The 22,815-nt window shown below is 43.1% G+C and overlaps 1 protein-coding gene and 1 non-coding gene across 8 annotated transcripts; both read right to left on the bottom strand.

Moving 5' to 3' along the window:
• Positions 1 to 609: 609 nt before the first annotated feature.
• On the bottom strand, positions 610 to 17,900 carry pfkpa (phosphofructokinase, platelet a). 6 transcript variants are annotated; one of them, XM_011488735.4, is made up of 22 exons: positions 17,616 to 17,900; positions 14,979 to 15,052; positions 13,923 to 14,000; positions 12,880 to 13,069; positions 12,644 to 12,809; positions 12,523 to 12,567; positions 12,343 to 12,451; positions 12,058 to 12,153; positions 9,841 to 9,933; positions 9,371 to 9,496; positions 7,692 to 7,756; positions 7,536 to 7,605; positions 7,046 to 7,192; positions 6,347 to 6,417; positions 4,869 to 4,956; positions 3,592 to 3,744; positions 2,792 to 2,956; positions 2,657 to 2,718; positions 2,475 to 2,586; positions 2,177 to 2,276; positions 1,302 to 1,407; positions 610 to 1,217 (listed from the first exon to the last, which is right to left on the bottom strand). In XM_011488735.4, the coding sequence occupies exons 1-22, from the start codon at positions 17,707 to 17,709 to the stop codon at positions 1,061 to 1,063; spliced, it is 2,367 nt and encodes a 788-aa protein (XP_011487037.2). In that variant the 5' UTR covers positions 17,710 to 17,900; the 3' UTR covers positions 610 to 1,060. The 6 variants fall into 6 exon arrangements, with proteins under 6 accessions (XP_011487037.2, XP_004080939.2, XP_004080941.2 ...); XM_004080891.4 differs by lacking the exon at positions 12,058 to 12,153 and adding an exon at positions 11,216 to 11,311 and having other exon boundaries at positions 17,616 to 17,896; XM_004080893.5 differs by lacking the exons at positions 3,592 to 3,744; positions 12,058 to 12,153 and adding exons at positions 4,186 to 4,338; positions 11,216 to 11,311 and having other exon boundaries at positions 17,616 to 17,896.
• Positions 17,901 to 19,903: 2,003 nt separating this feature from the next.
• Positions 19,904 to 22,808, bottom strand: LOC110017327 (uncharacterized). 2 transcript variants are annotated; one of them, XR_013652267.1, is made up of 5 exons: positions 22,691 to 22,808; positions 22,113 to 22,225; positions 21,887 to 22,021; positions 20,611 to 20,746; positions 19,904 to 20,096 (listed from the first exon to the last, which is right to left on the bottom strand). It is a non-coding gene; the product is annotated as an uncharacterized LOC110017327 (transcript). The 2 variants fall into 2 exon arrangements; XR_013652266.1 differs by having other exon boundaries at positions 22,620 to 22,789.
• Between the last annotated feature and the right edge of the window lie 7 nt (positions 22,809 to 22,815).

Below are 22,815 nucleotides of genomic sequence, written 5' to 3' on the forward strand. Positions count from 1 at the left end.
ATGAACCAGCGAGGAGCGGATGGAGCTCGATGGAGCTCTGCCGCCCCCTGCTGGTCACGAGGGGAAACGCTCTGCAGAGAATCGATGCTGATTCAGCGGGATGGTTGAAACGGGTTTCAATTTGGGTTGTTTTTTTAAGCAATTCCACATTTAATAAAAATATAACTGAGGGTTGTGATATTGAAATGGTTTGTAAAGGAGGCAAAGATGATCAAATATGGTGAAATGAAGTCACCTCTGCCATCAGGCTGTAAAAACTTTAAAAGATGCTCAAGGATTTACAAAATTAAAAGCATTCAAAAAAAAATTATAAAGAAAAGTTTTTGAATTTGAAATTATTATATTTATTATTTATTCTGTTTGTCTTAATTTAATTTATTTATTTTTCCTTTCACATACAAGTCTCTAAAAACAAGGTTTCCTATTTACTGGTTTCTTTAAAAATGTGCTTTTTAAAAAAAAATAATTCATTTTCGCATGGTTTCCCTTATTTTATACCTTAAAGTCATTTTAGACCCAAATGTGAACACATAAAACTGTCTTTCTGTTTTCAGCCAGAGGACTTCAAACTGGTGGTGGCTCCACAAAGAGACACATTTTAGAAGGAGACACTTTTTCAAGTCGGACTTTATTCAATGGGAACAGTTTCAAACATCCGGTGCAAAGACAGACAGCTGCTTGGTAGCAGCAGCGCCAATGTATAATTATAATAGAACCATGTCTGTAAGCAAAATAAAGAAATCTAAAAAGATAAATATTAATTTTTTGAGTGCGAGCAGAGCTCGTCCGTCTCACGCGCTCTACGTTAGACTGCAGAGACAGTTTCTACTTCGTCCTTGTGCAGCTCCGTCTCCAGAGCTTCTCTACGCCACTCGAGACAGAGAAAGTGCAAAATGTTTATGTCAAACGACAACGACGACACTAAAACGACCCGGGACACACACACACACACACAGATGCATAGCGGGACAGCTGTGTGTGCGAGAAGCACTCTGGTAGGAGGAGATGACACACTGAAAGAAACGGGTTGCAGGAGAAGGAATGAGGCCTTTAGCCGCCTTCACATGGCCACGGAGGCGTCTGACTCCTTGGGCCGGGTGTGGATGACGTGCTCGATCTGTCCCGAGTCAGACACGTCGTAGCTGGTCTTGTATTTGGCCAAGATCTTCATGAGAGGACGCAGCTTCAGCCACCACTGCTCCTTGGGGATCCTGTGACTGTGGACGAGGAGGTGGACGGTCACGCCCTCGATGCCATGGCAACAACAACAACAAGTGCTGGCTGATCTGAGCGGCACTTACATAAAGTCGGTGTGGTCCTTGAGCGTGACGACGGGCTGGAAGACCAGCGTCCGGCCCAGCATCCCCAGCAGACAACAGGAGTCCTCAGAGTTAGCAAACACTCGACCTACGTTAAACAAAAAAAACCTGACGCAACTTCACTTCAATTTTGATACAATCTACGAACTTTTTACGTGCATAGATCAAGATCCCAACTAACAAGCGTCCTACACAGCAGACAGACAGCAGATGTTCGCTAATCCGTGCTGCTTCCAAGCCTTTAACATCGGAGACGTCGACTAAATGACACACGATCTTTAAACTACCATGACGGTTCTTCCGTTTATGCAATGGATTCTGACACAAAGACAGACAACGCTAAGGAAGAAAGTGTCCAGAGTAAATCCTAGTAGTAGGTTTAAAGGTTTTCATCTGGACTTGGTTTTTAAAGTTGAAGAGGTTTCACCTCATATCCAAAAGGTTCTGTCAATGATGGAATCTGCCTGGATAGATGAGAGTCCTCATAAAGCGAAGGCTTTTCTCCGAATCAGAATCCGTTGGAATTTCGTAACAGAGTTCCGATAATTCTGTCAAAGGGTTCGACTGGAAGCAGCACGCATGCAGACGCCCATAACGCCGCGTTTCTAGCGCCACACACAGGAGCTTCAGTGTCAACACTGAGACGGTCATGGAGCCAGCAGATAAGCAAAAGATTTACCTTCATCTTATGTTGTCCGTGTGTACAAAAGGACAAAAAGAACACACAAAGACATAGATTTGGACGATTATAATGAAGTCTTCCCACATTTCTTAAGGCTAAGTGACTCCATGCCGGGTTTCTGCAGGGAGGGAGGGGGGCGCTACTGCACCGCGGCCCTGCTGGGGCTCCAGCTCACCTCGTCGGTACGTCTCCAGCAGCTTCTTGGAGAGCCACTGCATGGCTTTGGCCGACATTTTCGTCCCGAAGTTGCGGTCAAACGGGGACGGGGCTCCTCCCTTTCGGAAAGGAAGAGAGACATTTTCAGTTTTTAGAGGTTTAGTTTTTTCCTGTATCATGAAAGCTTCCAGCAATCATTTCCAGACACCAAACCGAGGATTTTCTGTGTTTACGCAACAGTGCAGGGGATTTTTTTTTTCATGTTTCGGAATTCCAAAGCATAGAGATTTGTTTCCACTGATAAGCCGGCGTGAGACCTGCTGCATGTGTCCCAGCACGTTCTTCCTGCAGTCGAAAACCCCCTTCCCCTCCTCAGAATACAGCTGGTAGATGAAGTCTGTGGTGTAGTTGTCGTTGGAGTTCTCGTTCCTGGAAGCGGGAAAACACCGGGTCAGCGTGAGAGCAGAGCCGTGCTCCCTGCCGACAGACGTCTTCTCACCGGAGGACCAGTCCTCTTTGGATGCTCGTCTTCATCTTCTCCGTCAGATGCTCCACATTCGCCTGTCCCGAGGAGAAAAAGCAGCGTGAGAGCAGCCTCCAAAACAGCAGAGGGCGCTCTGCGCGTGCCAGTCACCTGCAGGTCCCTGATGTCAAACGGCTCCTCGTAGATGTAGGCGGCGTCGGCCCCGGCTGCCAGGCCCCCCACAGTGGCTAGGTATCCGCAGTAGCCCCCCATGGTTTCGATGATGAAGACCCGCCTCTTGGTGCCGCTGGCCGACTGCTTAATGCGGTCGCACGTCTGACGCGGCAATAAGAGCAAACGTTAATGTGGCAAAAAAAATGTGGCTTAGATCAAGCAAGTGAGGCGAGTGGCAGGTTGGACAGAAGGGGGGGGGGGGGGGGGGACTCCACACAGAGCATGCTGGTCTTTGAAGTCATTGATGGGGTCTGCCCTCACCAGACAGCAGGTCTGCAGAAAACAGTACTAAGAGAGGGTTACCTTCTATCATCAACATGTTTTCACCTTTGACTCCAAGACGCTGTAGTTGGAGTCTAGCCCAAACCATCACCACTCCACCCCCGTGCTTGAAAGTTTGTTTTGAGGATGTGACATGCAGGTTTTTTTTTTTGCCCGTGGAGCTTAAAAGTCATAAATTTTCTTCCGCCAGCAGGGGGCGCCCAATGGTCGTGAAAATACGGTACTTACTGTAAAGAGCTAATAAATATTTGTCACGATTGCCAACGCTGGCGTTATTGTCAACGTCTTAACAAATTTAAACCTAATAAAAAACTAAAAACAATGTACTACCTAACACCGTGTGGGTGTGCGTGTCACATGGTCTGTGTGAACGTAGCATCAGTGGTCATATCTGAGTGTGTGGCTGGAGGCTGTGTGTTTGTGGTCAGCGCTCGGAGCCCAGCTGGCTGCCTTACCTCCACGATAGCATTCAGGGCGGTGTCCGCCCCGATGCTCAGAGCCGTGCCCGGAACATTGTTACTTATGGTGGCGGGCAGCATACACATCGGGATGCAAAACTCCTCATAGGTAGTGCGGACCTCATACAGCTGCAGCAGACTTTCGAGCGCCTGAAGCGGCAGTCAATAGGAGAGCCGGGTTAGAGCCGTTGGGAACGGCGGCGGCCACTCAGAGAGAGACACGGAGGGGGAATCGGGAGCGTATCCTGCCTTTCCGGCTCTTTCCGTGTGATAGAAGCTGCGGCTTCCCTTTGGCAGACATAGAGTGGGAGGACGGTAGTGTAAAAAAAAAAAAAGAAATCGAGGAGAGGCGGTGTGACGACAAAGTGAGCGATGTAGCTGGACGGAGGTCTTAAAACAGGCACACAGGGGGGGGGGGAGATGTCAAATATGGGCGGGCAGAGCAAACACGGCGGCCGCAGTCGGGCCTCTCAGCATGACTCCTGCGTGCGTGGTCACCCGCTTACCTACCTGTCCGGAAGGAAGGGAGGGACTCAGAGACCGAGCAGCCCCTCCCTTCCTGCCGTGCGTGCGTGAGGATTCATCACTTACATCAGTGATGGCGTTCAGCGCCGTGTCGGCGCCGATGCTGAGGTCTGAGCCAGGCACATTGTTGGAGACCGTGGCTGGAACCACGACCATGGGCACGCAGAACTCCTCATACTTCTCGCGAGCCGCTAACAGTTCCAGCAGTGACAGGAAGGCCTGCGGGGAAGGGAGGGGGGGGCAGAACCCACGACTTTAGTGAGGGCTGCAACGCCGGCGGGCTTGGGGGAGGGAAGGAGGCGCTACTTGCCGCACAGAACAGAGGTGAGCGAGAGAAGGTGGAAGGATGCCAAGGGGAGGAGCCAGGTCTATCACAACGGGCAGCAGCGAAACAGACAGGTACCACTCCACATTCACCCCCTCCAAAAAAGATATATATATCTATATACTGTATACATGGGAGGAGACATTCATCGTACAGGAAAAATCAAAGCCGGTGAGCGTCTACATGGGAGAGCGTGAAATGGCTGCGGTGAAGCAAACAGTTGGGGATCTGAACTAGCATAGATATGGAGACGCGGTCCGTCTGCTGCCGTGAAGCCAAGCAGGACTGGTGGGAGCGTTACAGTCTGATGTCAGGAGGAAACGGGCTTCTCTATGCCTCATGATGTCATGGATGCTCACGAAGGAGAAGATTCTGTCATGAATTAAAAAAACAAGGTTTTGTATGGGGGGTGGCTGGTACGTACCTCGAATCCTCCAATCACCAGCAGAGCGTTTATATTGTATTTTCGCATCTGCTCGGCTATTTTGTCTGCGTGCTTCGCAGGAAGCGTTCTGAGGAGGGAGGAAGAGGAGTTAGAAGAGAAACGTCCGAAAACACAGAAACACAACAAGAGCAGAGGCAGATGTTGACTTCTGGACCGTTTTTTTTTTTCTTTAGGGGACCCATTTAATAATTATTCAAGTAATTAACCCTCCCATTAGTTTTTGAATAAATTCCAGGAAGTAGTTGGTGAATGTTGACTTAACTCATGCTTCTACCGTATTTTCCGGACTATAAGTCGCACCGGAGTATAAGTCGCACCAGCCCAAAAATGCATTATAAAGTAGAAAAAAACACAGATAAGTCGCACTGGACTATAAGTCGCATTTTAACTTTCACAACCTTATATGACACAATCATAGCAGACTGTTTATCTAATAATTTCACAGTAATTTTTTCTCAAACTTATTTATTTATTCCTTTCATGAAGCATCATTGGCCAACTAATACTCTGTTTTCATCCTGTATTTGTAGAAACAGTTTTCACTTTTATTGCATTTTTGAATCTATGAAATCATTGGAAAATAGAATATTATGTTGTTAGCCTTCAAGATCTTACTGTAAAAAAAAGTTTGCTGATTCTTTGAGTCACTTAACATACTCTTAACACTTAACATACCTCATACATCAAATTGACCCAGGAACATCATCTCTGTTCCTCACAAATGAACATAACAGGAGGGTTAACAATGTATTTATTTCAATTTATTTCTAATATAAGTCGCTGCGGAGTATAAGTCGCACCCCTTGCCAAACTATGAAAAAAAGGGCGACTTATAGTCCAGAAAATACGGTATTAAGAAATTGTTGCTTTATTTGGCCACTAGGGGTCACTGTTTTCTACACAGACTAAAGATTTTATCAAATATTTTTTTGATGAGACTCTGGAAGCTGATCACCCATAAACTTAGTTTTCTTTGACCGTTTGCTTTCTGGCCTTTTTCAAAATGCAATCAATTAGTCTTCTTCTACAGTGAAACTCTGCTAACGCTCCATCTAAACATCAGAATCATTGATCATTTTACATCTGCACTCTTATATTTAGTATATAACCGTAAATGTCCAAATAAGGGATTATGTTGGCCTAATCAGTCATTTCTTTCTTTAAAAATGTACTTAAACTTGGTGTTTGGAGGTTCTTTTCCCTCAGAGGTCTGATTAGTCACTGTGTAACAGTTTTAATAACAAAGGAGAGGATAAAGCATGTGTGTCGACACACACTGTCTACACTCGTTTGGGTTAAACCGGAAGGATTTGAACCAAACTGGTCAAAGAAATTCCACTTTAGATGTTTTTCATCGACTCAAACACCTAAAGACAGCCTTTGTTGTTACCTGCTGCTTCAAAACAAATGAATGGAATTAGAATTATAGAAATTCTGAGAAGATTTGTGCGTGTTACCTTTTAGTTCCCAACAGGGAGCCTCCCTGTCCCGTCCACCCTCCAACATCACTCCATTTCACCTCCTTAATCTGAGGGGAGATTTCAGAAAACAGATTAGTTCAATATTTGCTGCGTATCCAAAGGCAACTAAATCAGCTAAAGTTTCAACTTAAAATCTTTAAAAGACAGTTTTAACCCTGGAGAACCCAAGAAGAACAATTTTCTTCTGGGCTTTTCAGAGTTTCAAGTTCATTAGATCTTCTTTTTTTGTGTTCATTTGGGTGGCAGAAATTAACAGCAGCAAAAAATAAATAAAAGTGTTGAAACTTTTTTATTTATTATTTTTTTAATTAAATTGTGACCATGGTTTCACGGAGTTGGCTGTAAACCACCTCTCTGCTGCACCCAGTGGCTCCCTACGGAACTGCATCTGCTCAGCAGAGCAGACGGACAGCCAGTGTGGGAAATTGGTTTACATTAATCTGTTCAGATTATCCCCTGGGTTCCCATGATAATTCTTCAGTGAGGCAGCTAACAGCGGCTGCACGCCGCTCTCACTCTCACCGAGCTAAGCCTATTCTCTCCCACAGAGTGATAAGAAAAATTGGAATTCTTGCACAGAATCATTTTTTGAAGCTTCTCGGGTCAATTATGCATTTCAATCAAAACATGGGATCTCTTTGTGTGTTCCTCTTCAGATGGTGCTGTTCTGCTCACCTGTCCTTTGTAAAACCCCTCGAATCCGTCGTTGACGGCAAACATTTTGTGCCCCTCCGAGATCCCCACTCTGACGGCGGAGCGCACGGCGGCGTTCATGCCGGCGGCGGGGGCTCCTACATTCAGCACCGCCACGTTGAAGTTGCTCTGGGAGTTTCAAAACAAAATATTATTGAGGTGGGGGGTAACTGTGTTACATCTGCTGCTTTTCATAAGAATGGGTTTTTGATGGCTTTGGTCTGACTCCACATAGACTATCATTAGAAATGTGTGTGTGTGTGTGTGTGTGTGTGTGCGTGTGTTAGTCATCTCTCTGCAGGACAGCAGCATACAGACACCTGCAGGCCACTTAAGCAGGTGCAGTCCATCGTTTTTCATGGAGCGGATTCCAGTTTATTTCTATCCATGCACGCACACACATCAAGCCACGCCTTTACAGTGAGTCAGCGTTTGTAGGTGGACCTCAGGACGGTTCAGAGTGAGGACTCACGACTGGCAGCTCCGACTCCGGCTTACGATGAGCCAGCAGTTTGTACGTCCGCAGGTTGTTTTCGAAGCTCCTGCAAAAACCTCTTTGTCAGCTCAGATTTCGAACCACAACACTGCATTTAAGTGAGTTTTGGGCCGGTCGGCCGGTCAGCCATACCTGCCCCGCAGCTTGACGGCCTCCTCAAATCGTTTCTGGTCCATGGCCTTCTGCACCTCCTGGGTCTGAAGGAAATGGATTTATGTTTATTAAAAATGCTTCCAGAACAGCATCAGGAACTCTAGACGGCTGTTTTCTTACAAAATATTTAAGGTTTGCAGTTTTTTTCCTGTCATTTCTAACATAAAGGGAAGAAAAAGGTTTTGTCCTTCTTTGATTCTGACAACGGCCCCATTTAAAAAGACGAGTTTGCTCTGTAATGTTCATCAGTGACACTTTCAATCAAGGAAATCTTACTGCTTAATTTCTAAAGAATGTATTTGTATAATGTTGAAAAACATTTGTTTTTAGCTCCTATAAAGACGTAAAGCAATTTTTGTAGATCTTCACAAAGTTTCCGCAAACTGTTGCTGCGTTTTTGGTCCATTCTTCCATGCAGGTCTTCTCAAGAGCTGTTATGGTTTGAGCTGTTGCTAGGCAACACAACCCCCTTCACAGATTCCCTATTGGATTGTGGTCCAGAGACTAGCTAGACCACTACAGAACTTCCACTCCTTCGTTGCCGGGGCGATGTGTTTGGGATCACAGTCTTTCTCAATGCTCTCACTGATGGACTAAGGTTTTTTGCCCACAATCTCCATACATGGCCTCATTCCTCCTTTCCCTAATAAAGATCAGCTGTTTTGTCCCATTTGCAGAAAAGCAGCCCCAGAGCATGATGCTTCCACCTCCATGCTTCAAAGGGGGAAAGGTGATCTTGGGATGCAGCTCAGCATTCTTCCTCCTCCAAGCATGGTGAGTGGCGTTTCTACCAAAGAGATCCATTTAGGTTTTGTCTGACCTCGTGACATGGTCTCACTATCTAAGAAGAGTTCCTTTGTATTTTTTCTACAAGTTAGGAAGAATGAAATCGTTTGAACTATATCTGGACTTCTTTGACTCTTCATGCTCCTGGCTTTATCTCCCCAGGGAATCTGTAACAGATGGCTTACTTATTTAAATCATGATTTTTATATATATAGCAATTAGCTGTGTATAAGCTCTGTGATTTTTGAAGAGGCATTTTTTCTGGAGAAAACCAGTAAATACAAACCTAACCCTGTTTTTGTCTAATGGAGTCAATAAAGAAACAGATATCTTATTTATGAATAGAAAAAATAAAGGTGCCCACAAATGAGCCCTGTGGAACCCCAAATGTAATTTGGAAACTCTTTACCTCAGCATACTTTCATTTTCAGTAAAGAGACATTTTGTGTGTGTTACAGATTAAATACCGGTAGTTGTGTTTAAGTACTTTGGTCTTTAAAGAGCCCTATGTTTCTACGGCTTGTAAACAAAAACACAAGTTCGTTTGTGTTTACAGTCTGCAAGGATTCATCCATCAAAGCTCCTTCAGGATTCTTTTCACTCGTGACAAACCAGTTCAAGAATAAAGCATCTGTGTATGCTTCCATGGCAACCTGCCTATCATTACAAAATTGTGTACGAGTCATGACCAACTCTTCCAACTCCTCATCATCCCTACAGGCGCTCGCCACTCCAAACACGACAACGCTGCTCTCTCCTGAACATCAGAGACACTCTGATCACCCCTTAAGCTGCTCGGCCCCACAGGCTTTTCCTCCCCGCAGCTTCCGTAGACGTGCGCTTACAGTTTTTGGTCGGCGGCCAGCTCTTACCATCTGTACACACTCCATCAGGGGCAGACGCACCGACTGGTTCCCGCACAGAGACACCACGCAGGCCGGCGTGTCGGCCGTGGTCTCCAGCAGCGCCAGAACGGCTTCCACGCCCATGCGGCTGGCCTGCAGGAGCCGACACCAGGCGTTAACATGATTCTGCACCTTCGTCTCTTCCTGTGAGTCTGTAGTAGCCTGTGCATCTCTTCATGTGTTCAGCCACAAATCTGTTAATGTGCTTAAACTCACGCCTGAGGGCTTAGACAAGATGTTCTGGCTCACTACTATGCCTCAACAGAACAGTAAATAATGCATCCACCGCTGTTTAATGCATAATACATGTGAAACAGTCAGTAAACAGATCAGATTTAACATTTAAACTGTATTCAGCAGGGATTTGGATCCAAAAACTCCTTAAAATGAGAATTTCTGACAGTTTTCTACCAACTTCCGAGGCTAAATGAACCCACCAGGATGCGGTCGAAGGCGGACGGGGTTCCGCCCCTCTGGACGTGCCCTAAGATGGTCACGCGTGTGTCAAAGCCCAAGTGTTTCACGACGAGCTGCGAGGGCAGAAGACAGTTACCGCTGCAAAATAATTCAAATGTTCTTAAAAATACGGACAAAATGTGCAATTTTTGAAAACACACGAAGAACCACAAACACAGTATAGATGTATAAATATACATATATATACACATATATATATATAAAGGTGGAGAAGGGGAAACAGCAAAGCACAAGCAAGCCATTCTAAGTTTTCAGTCATGTTAGCCGGGAGCTCATAATGCAATCCCAGGCAGTAAGTGTTAGCTTAAAACCAATTTAAAACAAACAAATAAATAGTTCGATGAATGAACTACTAGTTAGTAGGAGGGGAATGAAAAATTAAAGATCCCTCAGTCCAAAAACTGTGTGTGAAGCTATGTACACACCGCCATCGGCAACGCCTATTCAAGCAGCCACTTCCAATGAAAAGTCTATGGAAACGCCCGTTTCGGGCCCCTGCGTTCACGTGTTTTTTATCCGTTTTAGGACTTCCGCGTTCAAATCTCTCGCATTCACAAGTAGCTACGCATGTTTTCATAACCTTTTTCAGGGTTTCTGTGTTGAAATTTCCCACGATAGAGCGTAGCAGCAACCATTTTTTTGGATCGTTTTAGGGCATTAGTGTTCAAAACTCTCACGATCACGTGTAGCTACGCAAGTTTTTAAGACTCTACGTCCAAAATGCGTTGCCAGTGAACGAACACGCGTTCCCAGCTAAACCTGGTGAAACTTTGACCAATCAGGGTCTTGGATATTGTAGTGACAAGGTACTGGTTTCTCTGGCACAGCGGCGAGGCTGACGACGTCTGCTTTTGTTTTTCAAATAACGATAAACCACGGCCACTATCCTGATGTGACGGTATTTTATATGTGCTATTGCTAGGACGCTAAACTGACTAGTTAGCATTTTGTGGTCAAATCATGAGATTTGAATCGCGTTAACATTTAGCATCAAGTCTCTTCAAACTGTAGGTGGCGGACAGTAGAAAAAGAAAAAGATAAAGAAGAAGAAGCCCCTGCCTGCTTGCCCAGTGTGAACATCTAAAAGCATGTGAGCGTGAGAAACGTGAGAATAGCATGTTCTAAAGGCCTGGTGTGTACACAGCTTCAGGGAGAGAAAATTTTTTTAATTCTTAGTGTTGTTGCGGTGCAGTCCCAAACCGTGAAAGCCATCTTACCAAACAAGCCAGTGTGCCTGATAGAGCATTCCAGAAACACAGCGACAGAGTGGAAGCCACACCGGGGTAGGAGGGCAGGAGTCGTATGGGAGGCTGGCCACCAAAGCTTTGTACTTACATTTTTTATGTATTCAGTGGTTATGGCTTTGTTGTTACGATCAATCGCCCCTTCGGCTACAATTATGATATTCAGCCGTTTCATTCCTGCACGGTTCTACAAGGGGGGGTGTGGTGGAGAGACATGACAGAAAAACTGAGAGGGCGGCTAATGACCTGGGCTTTCAGAAGCACGGCGGCCCTGCCGACAGTCTCGGCCAAGGTCAATTGCTGTCAAAGCGTCAGGATGCTTTTTTAAAGACCCACTCCAATGAAAAAAGTGTTTTTAATATGTTCTTTTAGCATTTTTCTAATGTTGGAAGACCTTTTTAAAGAAAATCAAGCTTCAAATGGCATTTCTGAGTATTTCTTTATTCAAATAATTGTGAATCAGGAGCAGATGAAAAAATGCTGCTTGAGAAAGGATCGTATTTGTGATGTGAAAACTACGCTGGGCCGGCCGCAAGCTTCATAAACTGTACAGCTGGATAGCTCCAACGTTTCTCGCCATTTTTGTTGCACCGGTAACGTTAAATTGAGGGTGTAAGGGGCTGTAAGCTAGAGGGAGGGCACATAAACACATGCATGATGGGAAATGGGGGCGGGTCAACAGGTCTGCTCTTAACTCAGAGGTGAATTTCCAATGGACTGCCGTTCTGCAGAAAGTATGTCCTAGAAAACCAATGTCTGCTTGATTTGGGCCAAAAAAGGCATCATGACAATGTTGTTTTTAAAACAGCTCAGATGATCGGAGTGGGTCTTTAAGACTGGAACTGTCGGGTCGCTTGTGTTTGGCCCCACATTAGGCGGGTTTCTCCGTGCTTCTGGCTTCCCCTTCGCCTCTTTTTGTCTTCGGGTACTCACATCCTTGACAAAACTAGAAGTTATAGGTTTCCCGTGCCTGTCAAGAGATCCCTCTGCAACTATGATAATGTTCAGCCTTGTGCCCCTGGAGCGGGTCTGAATCACATCGTTTCCCAAAGCAGAAAAAAAAAAAAACAGTCAAGTTAAGACACCAGGCCAGTAAATTCCCCTGACTGGACTGGACTTTCTGGACTGCGGAGAGATACAAATGTGTAAAAATCGAACGCTACACATTGAGGATGAGAAGATTTTGCCATCGTGTGGGAACAAACGACAGGCTGTTACCGCTGAGAGTTTCTGACACATTTTCTCCTCCCAGCCGTCCTCAGGAGGCATTTCAGGGATCAGGACCCAGTCCGCCCCGCAGGCCAGAGCGCTCACGAGCGCCAGGTATCTGAAACGCAACGCATGTGGGTGGAAACCGAGGAGATGAGAGTCTTTCTGTTGCGGTTGGTGCTTACTTACCCGCAGTGCCTGCCCATAACTTCCAGCACGAACGTCCTCTGGTGGCTGAAACAGGAGAAGAGATCGGGCTGAGAACTGGCCGGCTGGGTTCAGCAGCCCCCCTCTGGGGCGGCCCTCTTACCTCTGTGCAGTCGTCATGATGGCGTCCACCACCTCGATGATTCTGTGCAGAGCCGAATCGGTGCCGATGGTCATGTCCGTCCCGCAGAAGTCGTTGTCGATGGAGCCCACCATCCCGACGATGTGCAGGGCAGCGTACCTCTCCACGGCGTCGGCTTCGATCAGACCTGAGAAGGAGCGAGGCGTCAGACTTCTTTCTTTTGTCCTTTGCGTTGATGGTGGGGGCCTCTCCACCACCTTTCTCCACCAGCTCCTTTAGCAGTCCGCTCCACTCCTCCCTGAAGAGGTTGGCTCCCGTCAAGCTGCCGTCGCCGCCGATCACGCACAGGTTGGTGATGCCCCGCTGCACCAGGTTGTGAGCCGCCTGTAAGCGACCCTCGTGGGAGCGAAACTCTTTACAGCGGGCGCTGCCGATGACGGTCCCCCCCTGATGACAGAAACTGGTGTTTACAGCTGTTTGAACTAGAGATGCCCCATCCGGTTTCCTCGGCCCCGATCCAAATGGAGTCATTTGATTTCGAGGATCTTCTGATGTGACACTTTTGTTACATATTTATAATTTAACACTTAAACACAGCAGTTCTGTGAAGTAACTTCAACAATCGACTTAAAATCTTCAGGGCTGTTGAACACTTTGGATCATATTTGATTCATATTGCAATTACAAATCCCTAAAAATAAAAAAACAATAACTTTCTTCCCAAATTTTTGTAGCATAAATATGAGTATTCAATACTAGCTTAGATCATTTTTCCCCCTTAGAAATTGCACTTTGTTGACGGTCCCTTGGAAGCCGTCTCCATTTAATTCTCACGGAAAAGAAAGAGAAATATTTAATTTTTTGAATCTCCACCTCTATCATGGTAGGGATAACACGTCCATGTAAGGGTGGGGTCATCTGGACCCCATAAGATAGCACATAGGGTTTCGGCAATAGAATGTCGTGATTTGTTCATTATATGCAGACTTCAAATGGAGTTTTTATCTGTAACAATAAGCTTGAAATATATAGTGTTGATCATAACAAGAATAAAACAAAGACGGGATCCCTGATCGGGACGAAACATCCAATTCCCATCAGGGCCCAAACTACGTGATCAGGACCGATTTCCGATCAGCTGATCGGGTTGTGACATCCCTCGTTTTAACACTGAACTGAGAAAAAAAAATCCACTTCTGTGAGCTAACCTCTCCAGAGAATAATCCTCAATAAAAGTAGTAAAAAAAATAATAATCTGAAAACAGTAAAGAAAACCAGCAGGACTTGTATTGTGACTCACCACTTGCAGCATGCTGGAGACACTTTCCCATGAGGCCTCCTCTATGTTGTCCCCTCCATCCACCATACCCTGATATCCCTGATTTAAACAGACAAAAAAAGGGGGGTCAGAATCATTAGATGTACCACATTCCGTAAGGAAATGGAATTTAAAAAAGACATCTTCCGTGGTTTTTCATTATTGTGCTGACTGAGCACAAAGGGAGGTTCAGCGGAGACATCCGCTGAGGCCTCCAGTCAGTTACGTAACAGCCTGACAGAGGAGGACAGGCTGTGAAACAGACGACAAAGAGCACAGCTCTTGTTTATTGTGGAGCTTTCCCATGCTTGGTAAAAGGCGCACGCCGCCTTTCCTGTAAACCTATTACAACTGAGACTGTAGACTGCAGAGTTCACTCGTTTCCACCTCATGTTGGCAAATTTACGGTACATTTCAGAAATGGTGGAGTTTGTTGAAATTCTTCCAGTCGTCCAGATTGAACCACTGACTGTAAATGAGGACTGGATGCAGAAAAGGACTTCCTTAAGGCTCCAACAAATGAAGTCAACCCGGTCACCATTTTCTTTTGGCCAGGTGTTGTCAGTATGCAGTGATTGGTCCAAGGAGGTCCGAGTCAACGTTTCTATGGCAACCACTCTCACCAAATCAGGACAGAGCTTGTTGGAAGTCCATACCATTAGGAGGTGTCAAACATGTTAAATATTCGAGGAATCTGATTTGCCAGTTTATAACTCAACTTCCATTAAAGGAAAAATACCGTTAGAATTTGCAAGAACGTGTTAACAAAACAAAAAAAAAGGCATCAGAACAACAGGAATGATTCGGACAAACAGAAAGTTATAGTAATAGATGTTTATTTCTCTATAGAAGTCTACGAGATTTTGGCTTTTTAGAACCAGCAGGTACTTCCTGTTTGAAATGCGAGGTCACTTCCTGGTCACTAGTCCATCTCCCGGTTAACTGGCTGAACCCGTTGAAGCCTCAGCGGGCAGATAGTAGTTGGAGCTGATAGATGGATGTGTTTGTAGAGACACATTTTTAATCGTGTTGACTCACCTCATGAATAAAATAAACTTTGGCACCCACGTACAGCCCCATGCGCACCACCGCACGGACGGCAGCATTCATTCCTGCGAAACACACAATTGCCAGCGTTTTAGTTTCAAATTTCAAAAAGGAGCAGGCCGAAACGCTGCCATGTTGGGTCAAATGTTTCCCCATTTTACAGAGCAGAGCAGAGTTCATCACGTAAAACTGCCAAGACGAGTGAATGGCATTGGTGGAGGCTCGAACGCCAGCAGCACAGGTAATGGTTAATGCTTCAACCGCTGCCGGCCAAACGGGAACTTGGCTGGAGGAGCCCAAACCAACATTTTTCCCAGAAAGCCGTAGGCGTCTGCAGAGCTGTTACTAAGCAACTCGGAGGTTTAGACTGTGAGAGCGGCGGGAGAGAAAGACTTTGTATGAAAGCATCTGCTTTTGTTCTTTTACCAACAAGTGCGGCTAACAGCGCGGGCCAGCTCGTTACCAGCAGTCCTGTTATGTAATCATGCAAACATGTGCGTTTGTGTCCCTGAGCTAGAGTGAAGCTGTCGTTTTCTTCTTCTCCAGAGTTTGCAAGTCATCGCCAAAGCGGGCAGCCCCTCATTCTGCATGACTGAAACTCGCTCGGAGCACAGCGAGCCACAAAAGCAGCTGAATGAGAAGCTTTCTGACAAGTGCTGAATGACAGCTGCAGGAAAACAACATGACAATATGTGAAAATTGCCCCCTTACATGGTATTTTTGTGAAATGAAGATGTCCTTGTCATTCAGATTTTGAACATTTTATAGAGTAAACTGTCCTAATTCAATACATAAATTGTAATCCATGGATATTCTCAAAAGCCGGGCTGCACAATATGAGGAAAACTTGCAATGTTAAATTTTAGAGGTCAATGTTTTGATGATAAAATGACTTGCAATACACAAAAACCAAAACAAAAAACATCTAAAAACTTTATTTTCATTTTACTGCAACAGTTTTATTCAACACCAGAGCTGTCGCTAGCGACATCTAAATATAACACGCTTCTGACATACCGTAGATCCGTGACCGATCAATCATTCACCGCGAATCAGCCGTTAACTGCACCAGTGATTGAAGAGTTACAGTAGTTGAAAGAATCTAAACAATGGAGCTGAAGCTCCGCTGTAAAAGGGTTAAATAAAAGTAACTTAAATACTTTAAATGACCTATGTTCACACAGGAGGCAGGCATCTTTCATAAGAGGAGTCCATCCGATTGTCAAATGCATACATTTCATTCATTTTATGAACGAGTCAGATTGCTTTAGCATGTGTGTAAAGGTGTGTGTAGGCTGTTATTTATCGTACAGGTCTACCCAACAACTACTCAAGATTGTACAATAACAGCAAGCTAAACAATAGCAATGTCACATAATTTTCTCTGATAATTAGCTTACATGTATTTCATAGCTTTGTTGTGTGTTTTTTGTGTTCCATCTTTGTACATTTGTAATAAAGCGGTACAGTGATGACATATCGATCTGCTTTTGTTCACCGAGCTATAGAAAAACATGCAAAGAAACAAAGACAAAGGGTTTTTTATTAAATAGATTTGTGAGTATTTATATAAAGTTACAAATGGTCAATTATGAATTAAAAAAAACAACATTTCAAACTAAATATTTAAAGAAAAAACAGTTTGCAACCTATTAAACTACTTTTAAAATGCAGTAGGAACTGTAAGGTAAAAGAAAATGGGAAATTACTTCTATGTTATTGTTTTTTTTTTGGCATATTTTATTCAAACTAAAAGTAACAAAAATGTAAATAGGAAAAATACATTTAAAGAATCAAAAATAATGAGCAGTCCTTAATTTGTTATTATTATTAGTCAGGCATAGTGTTGGTCAAACCTGGGTTTTTGCTTTGGAAACACGCAACTCAGGAAGTCTTTTTATCTTTATTTCAAAATAATTATTTATTTAAACATTTGCAAGGGGAAACAATGTCAAACATATCGAGGAAAAACCTAAAAAGGTCATTTTACCTTATATGGGGACGAACAGAACGGTATCGCTATGAATTATGAGGGGAAACTGGATTGGTTCGTTGTATGGAATTCGTCGAGCTTCAGACACTATCAAAGAAGAGCCGGCTAACCACGTGACCAGGGTTTCCTCTGTGACGTAGAGGCCGGGTGCTGCTCATCACGTACACCGACAGAACGCATCAACCGCCGGCCCGCAGACTCTCATCCCCCTCGAAAACCCTTTTATTTTATGTTCTGCATTTTTCATAAGTCCAGCGGTCCAAAAAGACTCCTAAAAGCTCTAATGGTCACATTTTATCCGCGCTTTGTTTGAGACTGTCGCTACGCGAATAGTTTCCTGTGTGTGCAGGAAAGGCAGCCCGACCTTGAAAGATGCTGTCACGAAATGTCACGAGATCCGAATGTGACTGGTAAACTAGCGAAACGTGCTAGCTAATTGCATGCTTTTTGGTGGCGATCAAGTAAAATAATATCTAACCACTCCATGTTGCGTCATAGTTTAGATACATACTTTTAGACGTTAGGCCCCTCCACGTGACGTAGTAGCCTATTTTCTAGCATCTCACAGCTGGAATTGGGGGAATAACCTCCAACATCTTGTCCTTAAAATCCATCTTGTGGACGTGACACTTTACCTTGAGCATCACCTCCGCTGGTCAGGACCGCGATGGCTTTTCCCGCTCCGGACAGGTTCTCAAAAAAGATCTTCTTGCTGTCTGGCTGCGCCATTTCCACGGCTGTTCACGGTTTGTCCCGGTTCGGTTCGACAAAACTGACCAAATGGGCTTTCCGGCGGGAACAGTTTGTACTCAGTGTTGAAGGGCAGGAGTCCTCAGCTCCCTCTGTTGTGTGCCTGCTCTCCTACTTCTCCCTGTTCCGCATCTATACGGCTGTATCTCAGACTGAGCGCGATGGCGGTTATTGACAGGGCGGTGGACCAATCAGAGCCCTGCATGAGTCACCCTAGCTGCAGTCTCAACCAATGAAAAGAAAGATACCCCACATGAGCGGTTTAAACTGCAATGTTGCACGAAAGGCTGCAACCGTGAAAAGGAAAGTTTCTCAGAACCCAAACTACTATCAGACGTACTAGATATTTCTGTCAAAAAGAAATAAAAATTTCACAAAACTACAAAAAAAATTATACTTGATTACATATTTCCAACTTTCTATATACCAAACTGTATTTTGTTAATATTTATTTTTTTTTGCATTTTTTGCCTCTTTTCTCATCGTTTTTGTAAAAAAAAAAACATTAGAATTAAAAACAAGTTTCTATAAAAGATGATCAGGGCATAAGAGCTTCAATGTCGTACTCTGTTATATGACTCTCCTATCTCCAGTTTTTTTAATTTTACACACCTTCTTTTTTGTTCCTTACTTCTTATATGAGTTCCATTTTATTACTTTGGTTTTCCCTGGAAAAATCAATTAAATTGCCTCACCCTAAAATGTTTTTAAAGATTTATTCTTCTTTCATATTTGAAACAGGACCCAAATGCATTATATAAAAGTTTGCACATCATATCTGGGAATCTGAATGCAAATTTGTGCAAACAGAATCAGGATTTTTGAGTTTTTATTTTACCAAACAAGCTGGTGAATCAAGCCATGTCTTAGACTAATTTTCCCTTATCTACAGCCATTTTCCTTTATGTTGCATCGTAATAAAACATCCTTTTTATTCGGTTACTTTTGGGGAAATGGCTTCCTGAGAACCCATTAATTCCAGACTGTGGTTTCATTTTCTGTAAATGACGTCAGGCAGTGGCTGCAAGTGACCTCTGCCGCTCACAAGTCCTTTTAAGTTCTTGGTTTTCATTTTGAACATTTGCAGCTGCTTTAACGTAAAGTTACCCCAAATATGATGATGTGCAGTGAAGGAGGTAAACATATGGATGAACTCAATATCACCATCGTGTGGTTTTAACCCTAAAGTACAGTGTGTAGTATAGTGTTTGGTTTTTGCTACACATGAAAAAATGAAGTACAAATGAAAATGAAACCATGTCCTCAGTGATCATGCCAAGTAATCAGTAAACATTTCAAAGGCCTTATTTGAATAGAGCTTGCCTTTCTAATGCAACAATTTTTTGCAAGAAGTGATATTATCAGTCTAGTACTCAGACATATGATCACTGTCTCTCCAAAGCTCCGCCTTACCAGATTTCTAGAGTTTTCCTCTGCAGAACAGTGATTATTAAAGTGCATGTGCAGGACAGTGATCATGGAGTCTTAAGGGTGGGTGTGTCGCCTAAACTGACGCTATGACATCACTTCAGCCTTAATGTAAAAGAAAACCGGTAAGAATCAAGACCACTGTGTGTCCACCAAATGTGGCGCAATAAATCAAACCTGAACCAGCATTTTAATGCTTTGTGAATGGATTTTCTGTCCAATGTGGTGCATTTTCACCGTCTGGGCTGGAGGTTGCAGCCCGTGTCCTCACTCGCTCCGGCTCTGGTCGATAGGGCTCCAGTCTTGTTGTTCCTCTTGGGGCTCGACGACGGGATGTTGTATTCCCCATGGCGTGCGGAAGATTTGGGCGCCTTGCGAGTTTATCTTCGGTCTACTATTGACAGGCGTTGGAGTACATCTGTGTTTTCATACCTTCAGTTAGTAGTTCAGCAGTTTCCACTGTTAGCACTGCTCCATGGAGTTCAAGCCTCAGAATAATCATTTCTGGTTACGGAGCTGGTTTTGGTTTGCCAAACATAAATCGAAGCATATATTTGTCCTAGGAACCTGTAGCTAATGTGGAGGCATCCAACATGATGGAAATATTTTTTAAAACAAGTCTCCATCCAATTCGAAATACGATAGTCCCAGTTTTATCTGAGCTGAAGCTTTTTGAACCTCTTAAGCTTGGTCGAGTACTTTTAGTCAGTAGGTGTGTGTATGGAGAAACAAGCTCTTTAACATGTAGCAATAAAACAAACACATTTTTAATTTTTCATTGCATTCTGAAAAAACTCCCCATGTTGTTCTGGTGGAGGCTTTTTAGGACTCGGAGTTCCGCTGCCAGAGTCGTATTTTGCTGCTCCAGCTTGACCACGCGCTTTTCTAACGCTGCTATATATGCGTTCCTCCGTCGCCGATAGTCTCGTGCAGCCTCCCTGCGGGCAAAAACAACAGCAGATGCAGCTTGATATTAGGACATCCTCACAACTAATGCCAAAAAAAACCCATGTTGCAGTAAAAACAGTTTAGATTACAATAAGCAACACTTTTTTTGACTTAAACCTGTCAACTCAGCAAATAAACAGTATTTGAGGAGAAGAAGTATAAGATGACAAACTCTCAGTTATACTCACTAGCCACTTTATAAGACACACCTCTCCAACGGCTTGTTAATGCAAATTTCTAATTAGCCAATCACATGACAGCAGCTCAGAGCATTTAGACATGTAAACATGGTCAAGACGATCTGCTGAAGTTCAAAGGGAGCATCAGGATGGAGAAGAAAGGTGATTGCCAGAGGTCAGTTCTGAAGGCAAAAGGAGTCCAACCCGGTACTAAGGTGTGCCTGATAAAGTGGCCATGGTGAGCGTCGATCATGATGATGATGATGATGATGATGATGGTCAGATTCCCACGTTAACCGCAGCGAACAGAATCACTCCCTTTCACCTGTTCTTCCGCAAACGGAGCTGCCGTTTCTGAGTGTCTTCCAGTGGATCCTTCTGGTTGGCCTGAGCTCCATTCTCCACCTTTGGGAGGACGGCGGTTGGAATTTCTGGTTTCTGGTCACAAAGCCAGAAATTTGCTATTTAAAAATAAAAAAGGTCAAAGAAAAAGTTGATGCAAGTTCAAATGTTTAAGCAAAACAAAGAACCATGGTGCCACTCTTATCTGGGGAGGATTAAAGTCTTTTTGGATTTTTATTATTGTTATGCTGCTTCCTGACAGACGTATTTTCATATTGGAGATTTTGTCTTCAAATAATTTGATTTTTGGATGAAAATATTCCAAATTTATGAGGTTATTTTCTATGTTTTTTGCTGCCTTTAGTTGCATCACGAGATTTGTTTTCTGTTTTGTTTATTCAAGGTATTTAGAGGCATTTACTGTTGATACATTAATTTTCAACATGCATATTCATTAAACTAATATAACTTTCTAAAAGCAACATTTTAAGGGACATTGGCTTTTTTTAAGAGATTCTGAGCCAAATAAAACCAATTCCATCAAAAATATTTTAAGTTTAACATGTAACGAAAGAGCAATTGTAAGTGTTAGGGATTAAAATATTTTTTGTTTTTGATAAAAAAAAAGACATTATAAGGAATTACCTAAACATCAAAAGTAGAAAAATGTACTTCAAATTACCACTTATCTAAAATGCAAATTTTACCTATTGAATACAATGTAAAAGGCTATTTTTAGCAAATCGGCATGTTGTAAAATGTTGATTTAATGAATATTGCAAATGCACGCTACTGAAAATAAGCATATTGTAATGCTCATTTAAAAGAAATTAGCATATTAGTTTTAGCAGACTAGCATATTGTAAAATACTAGTGATGCTACCCAGCCTGTAACAGTTACCGGATCGGTCCCCGCATGCACAAACCTTCCTCTTTGTGACAAACATTGGAACAGTTAAGAATTTGAATGAGATCTGCTCCCCTAATTTTGGTACATTTGTTGTTCCTAGATTAAAAAACTTTTGGCCACCATGTTTAAACATTTGTTTAAACAAAAGAAATGAGAGATTTGTACAATGTTGCATGAAATAGTTTTGGATCCAGCAGTTCATATAACACATGGATTACAGAAAAATATTTTTAGATGTTTTTAGGACAGGTTGAGGAGAGATATATTGTAATTGCTGTTTCTGTCACAAAACCAAACAAAAAATCACATTTGACAACAAATACCTTCAAGAGTAAACAGCAGGGGTTACCTGTCTGAAGTGGACCAACTGGCGTGTTTGTGGCTCCTACAGTTAAAAATTGTGGGTTGTTTGTAAATGGCTGGTTATCTGTAACGCCCTGAAGATCCGAAGGGGAAAAGTCTGGATGGAAATCAAAACACAGCCCTGAAAGACCAAGGAGAACACAATATATGCCACAATATATACACAATATACATGTGGAGATGGTCATGTTAACCACTATCGACATGTTTACCAGCATAACTGTTGTTAGTTTGCAGGTAAGAAGGAATCAAACTGGGAGAAGCTGGAGCTTGTTGTGACTCATCACTCTTTTCTGTATTTAGCTGCATCATCCTTGAAGTCATTCTATGGAAAGCAAGACTGTATTTGTAAAAAAGAAATAATGCAGGTTTATATACAAGAGCATCTGACCCTCCTTTTTGGTAAAATGTCAAGCTCAAAAAAATTTGATTTGATTATTTTTGGTAAAAGCTACAAATAACTTGTCTTGGTCTAATATTTTCTTTTTTTCCCCAACAAAACAAAGCAAAAAAAATGCAAATTTATAGTTAAAAATGTTGTGATTAACAAAAATTTAGTCCAAAATGCATTAATTTTACCAGCAATGCTATATTTCTTCAAACAAGCGCTAAAACTTACTTTAGCTAAGTAAATAAACTGTTAGTTATAACTGTTATAAAAGTTATGTTAAGTTATGTGATGTTATAAAGTTATGTTAGTTATTTAAAATAATACTCACTGGAAATTAGCCTGAAATGGTATCCTCTTGTGTGTTTTCTTAAAATGTTATATTAATATATGTTACCATACCAAAAATACCGAGCTCAAGTCAAGAAGCGCAGGAATGTACCCTTAAATGATGTTCATAAAGTAACAGTCAACAAGTTCAACAGTTATTGGGGTGAATCTGATTTTTTTTGTTTTTTTTCCTCTAA

The sequence above is a fragment of the Oryzias latipes genome, chromosome 20 (assembly GCF_053564925.1).
Source record: "Oryzias latipes strain Hd-rR chromosome 20, Olatipes_Hd-rR_3.1".
Classification (NCBI taxonomy): domain Eukaryota; kingdom Metazoa; phylum Chordata; class Actinopteri; order Beloniformes; family Adrianichthyidae; genus Oryzias; species Oryzias latipes.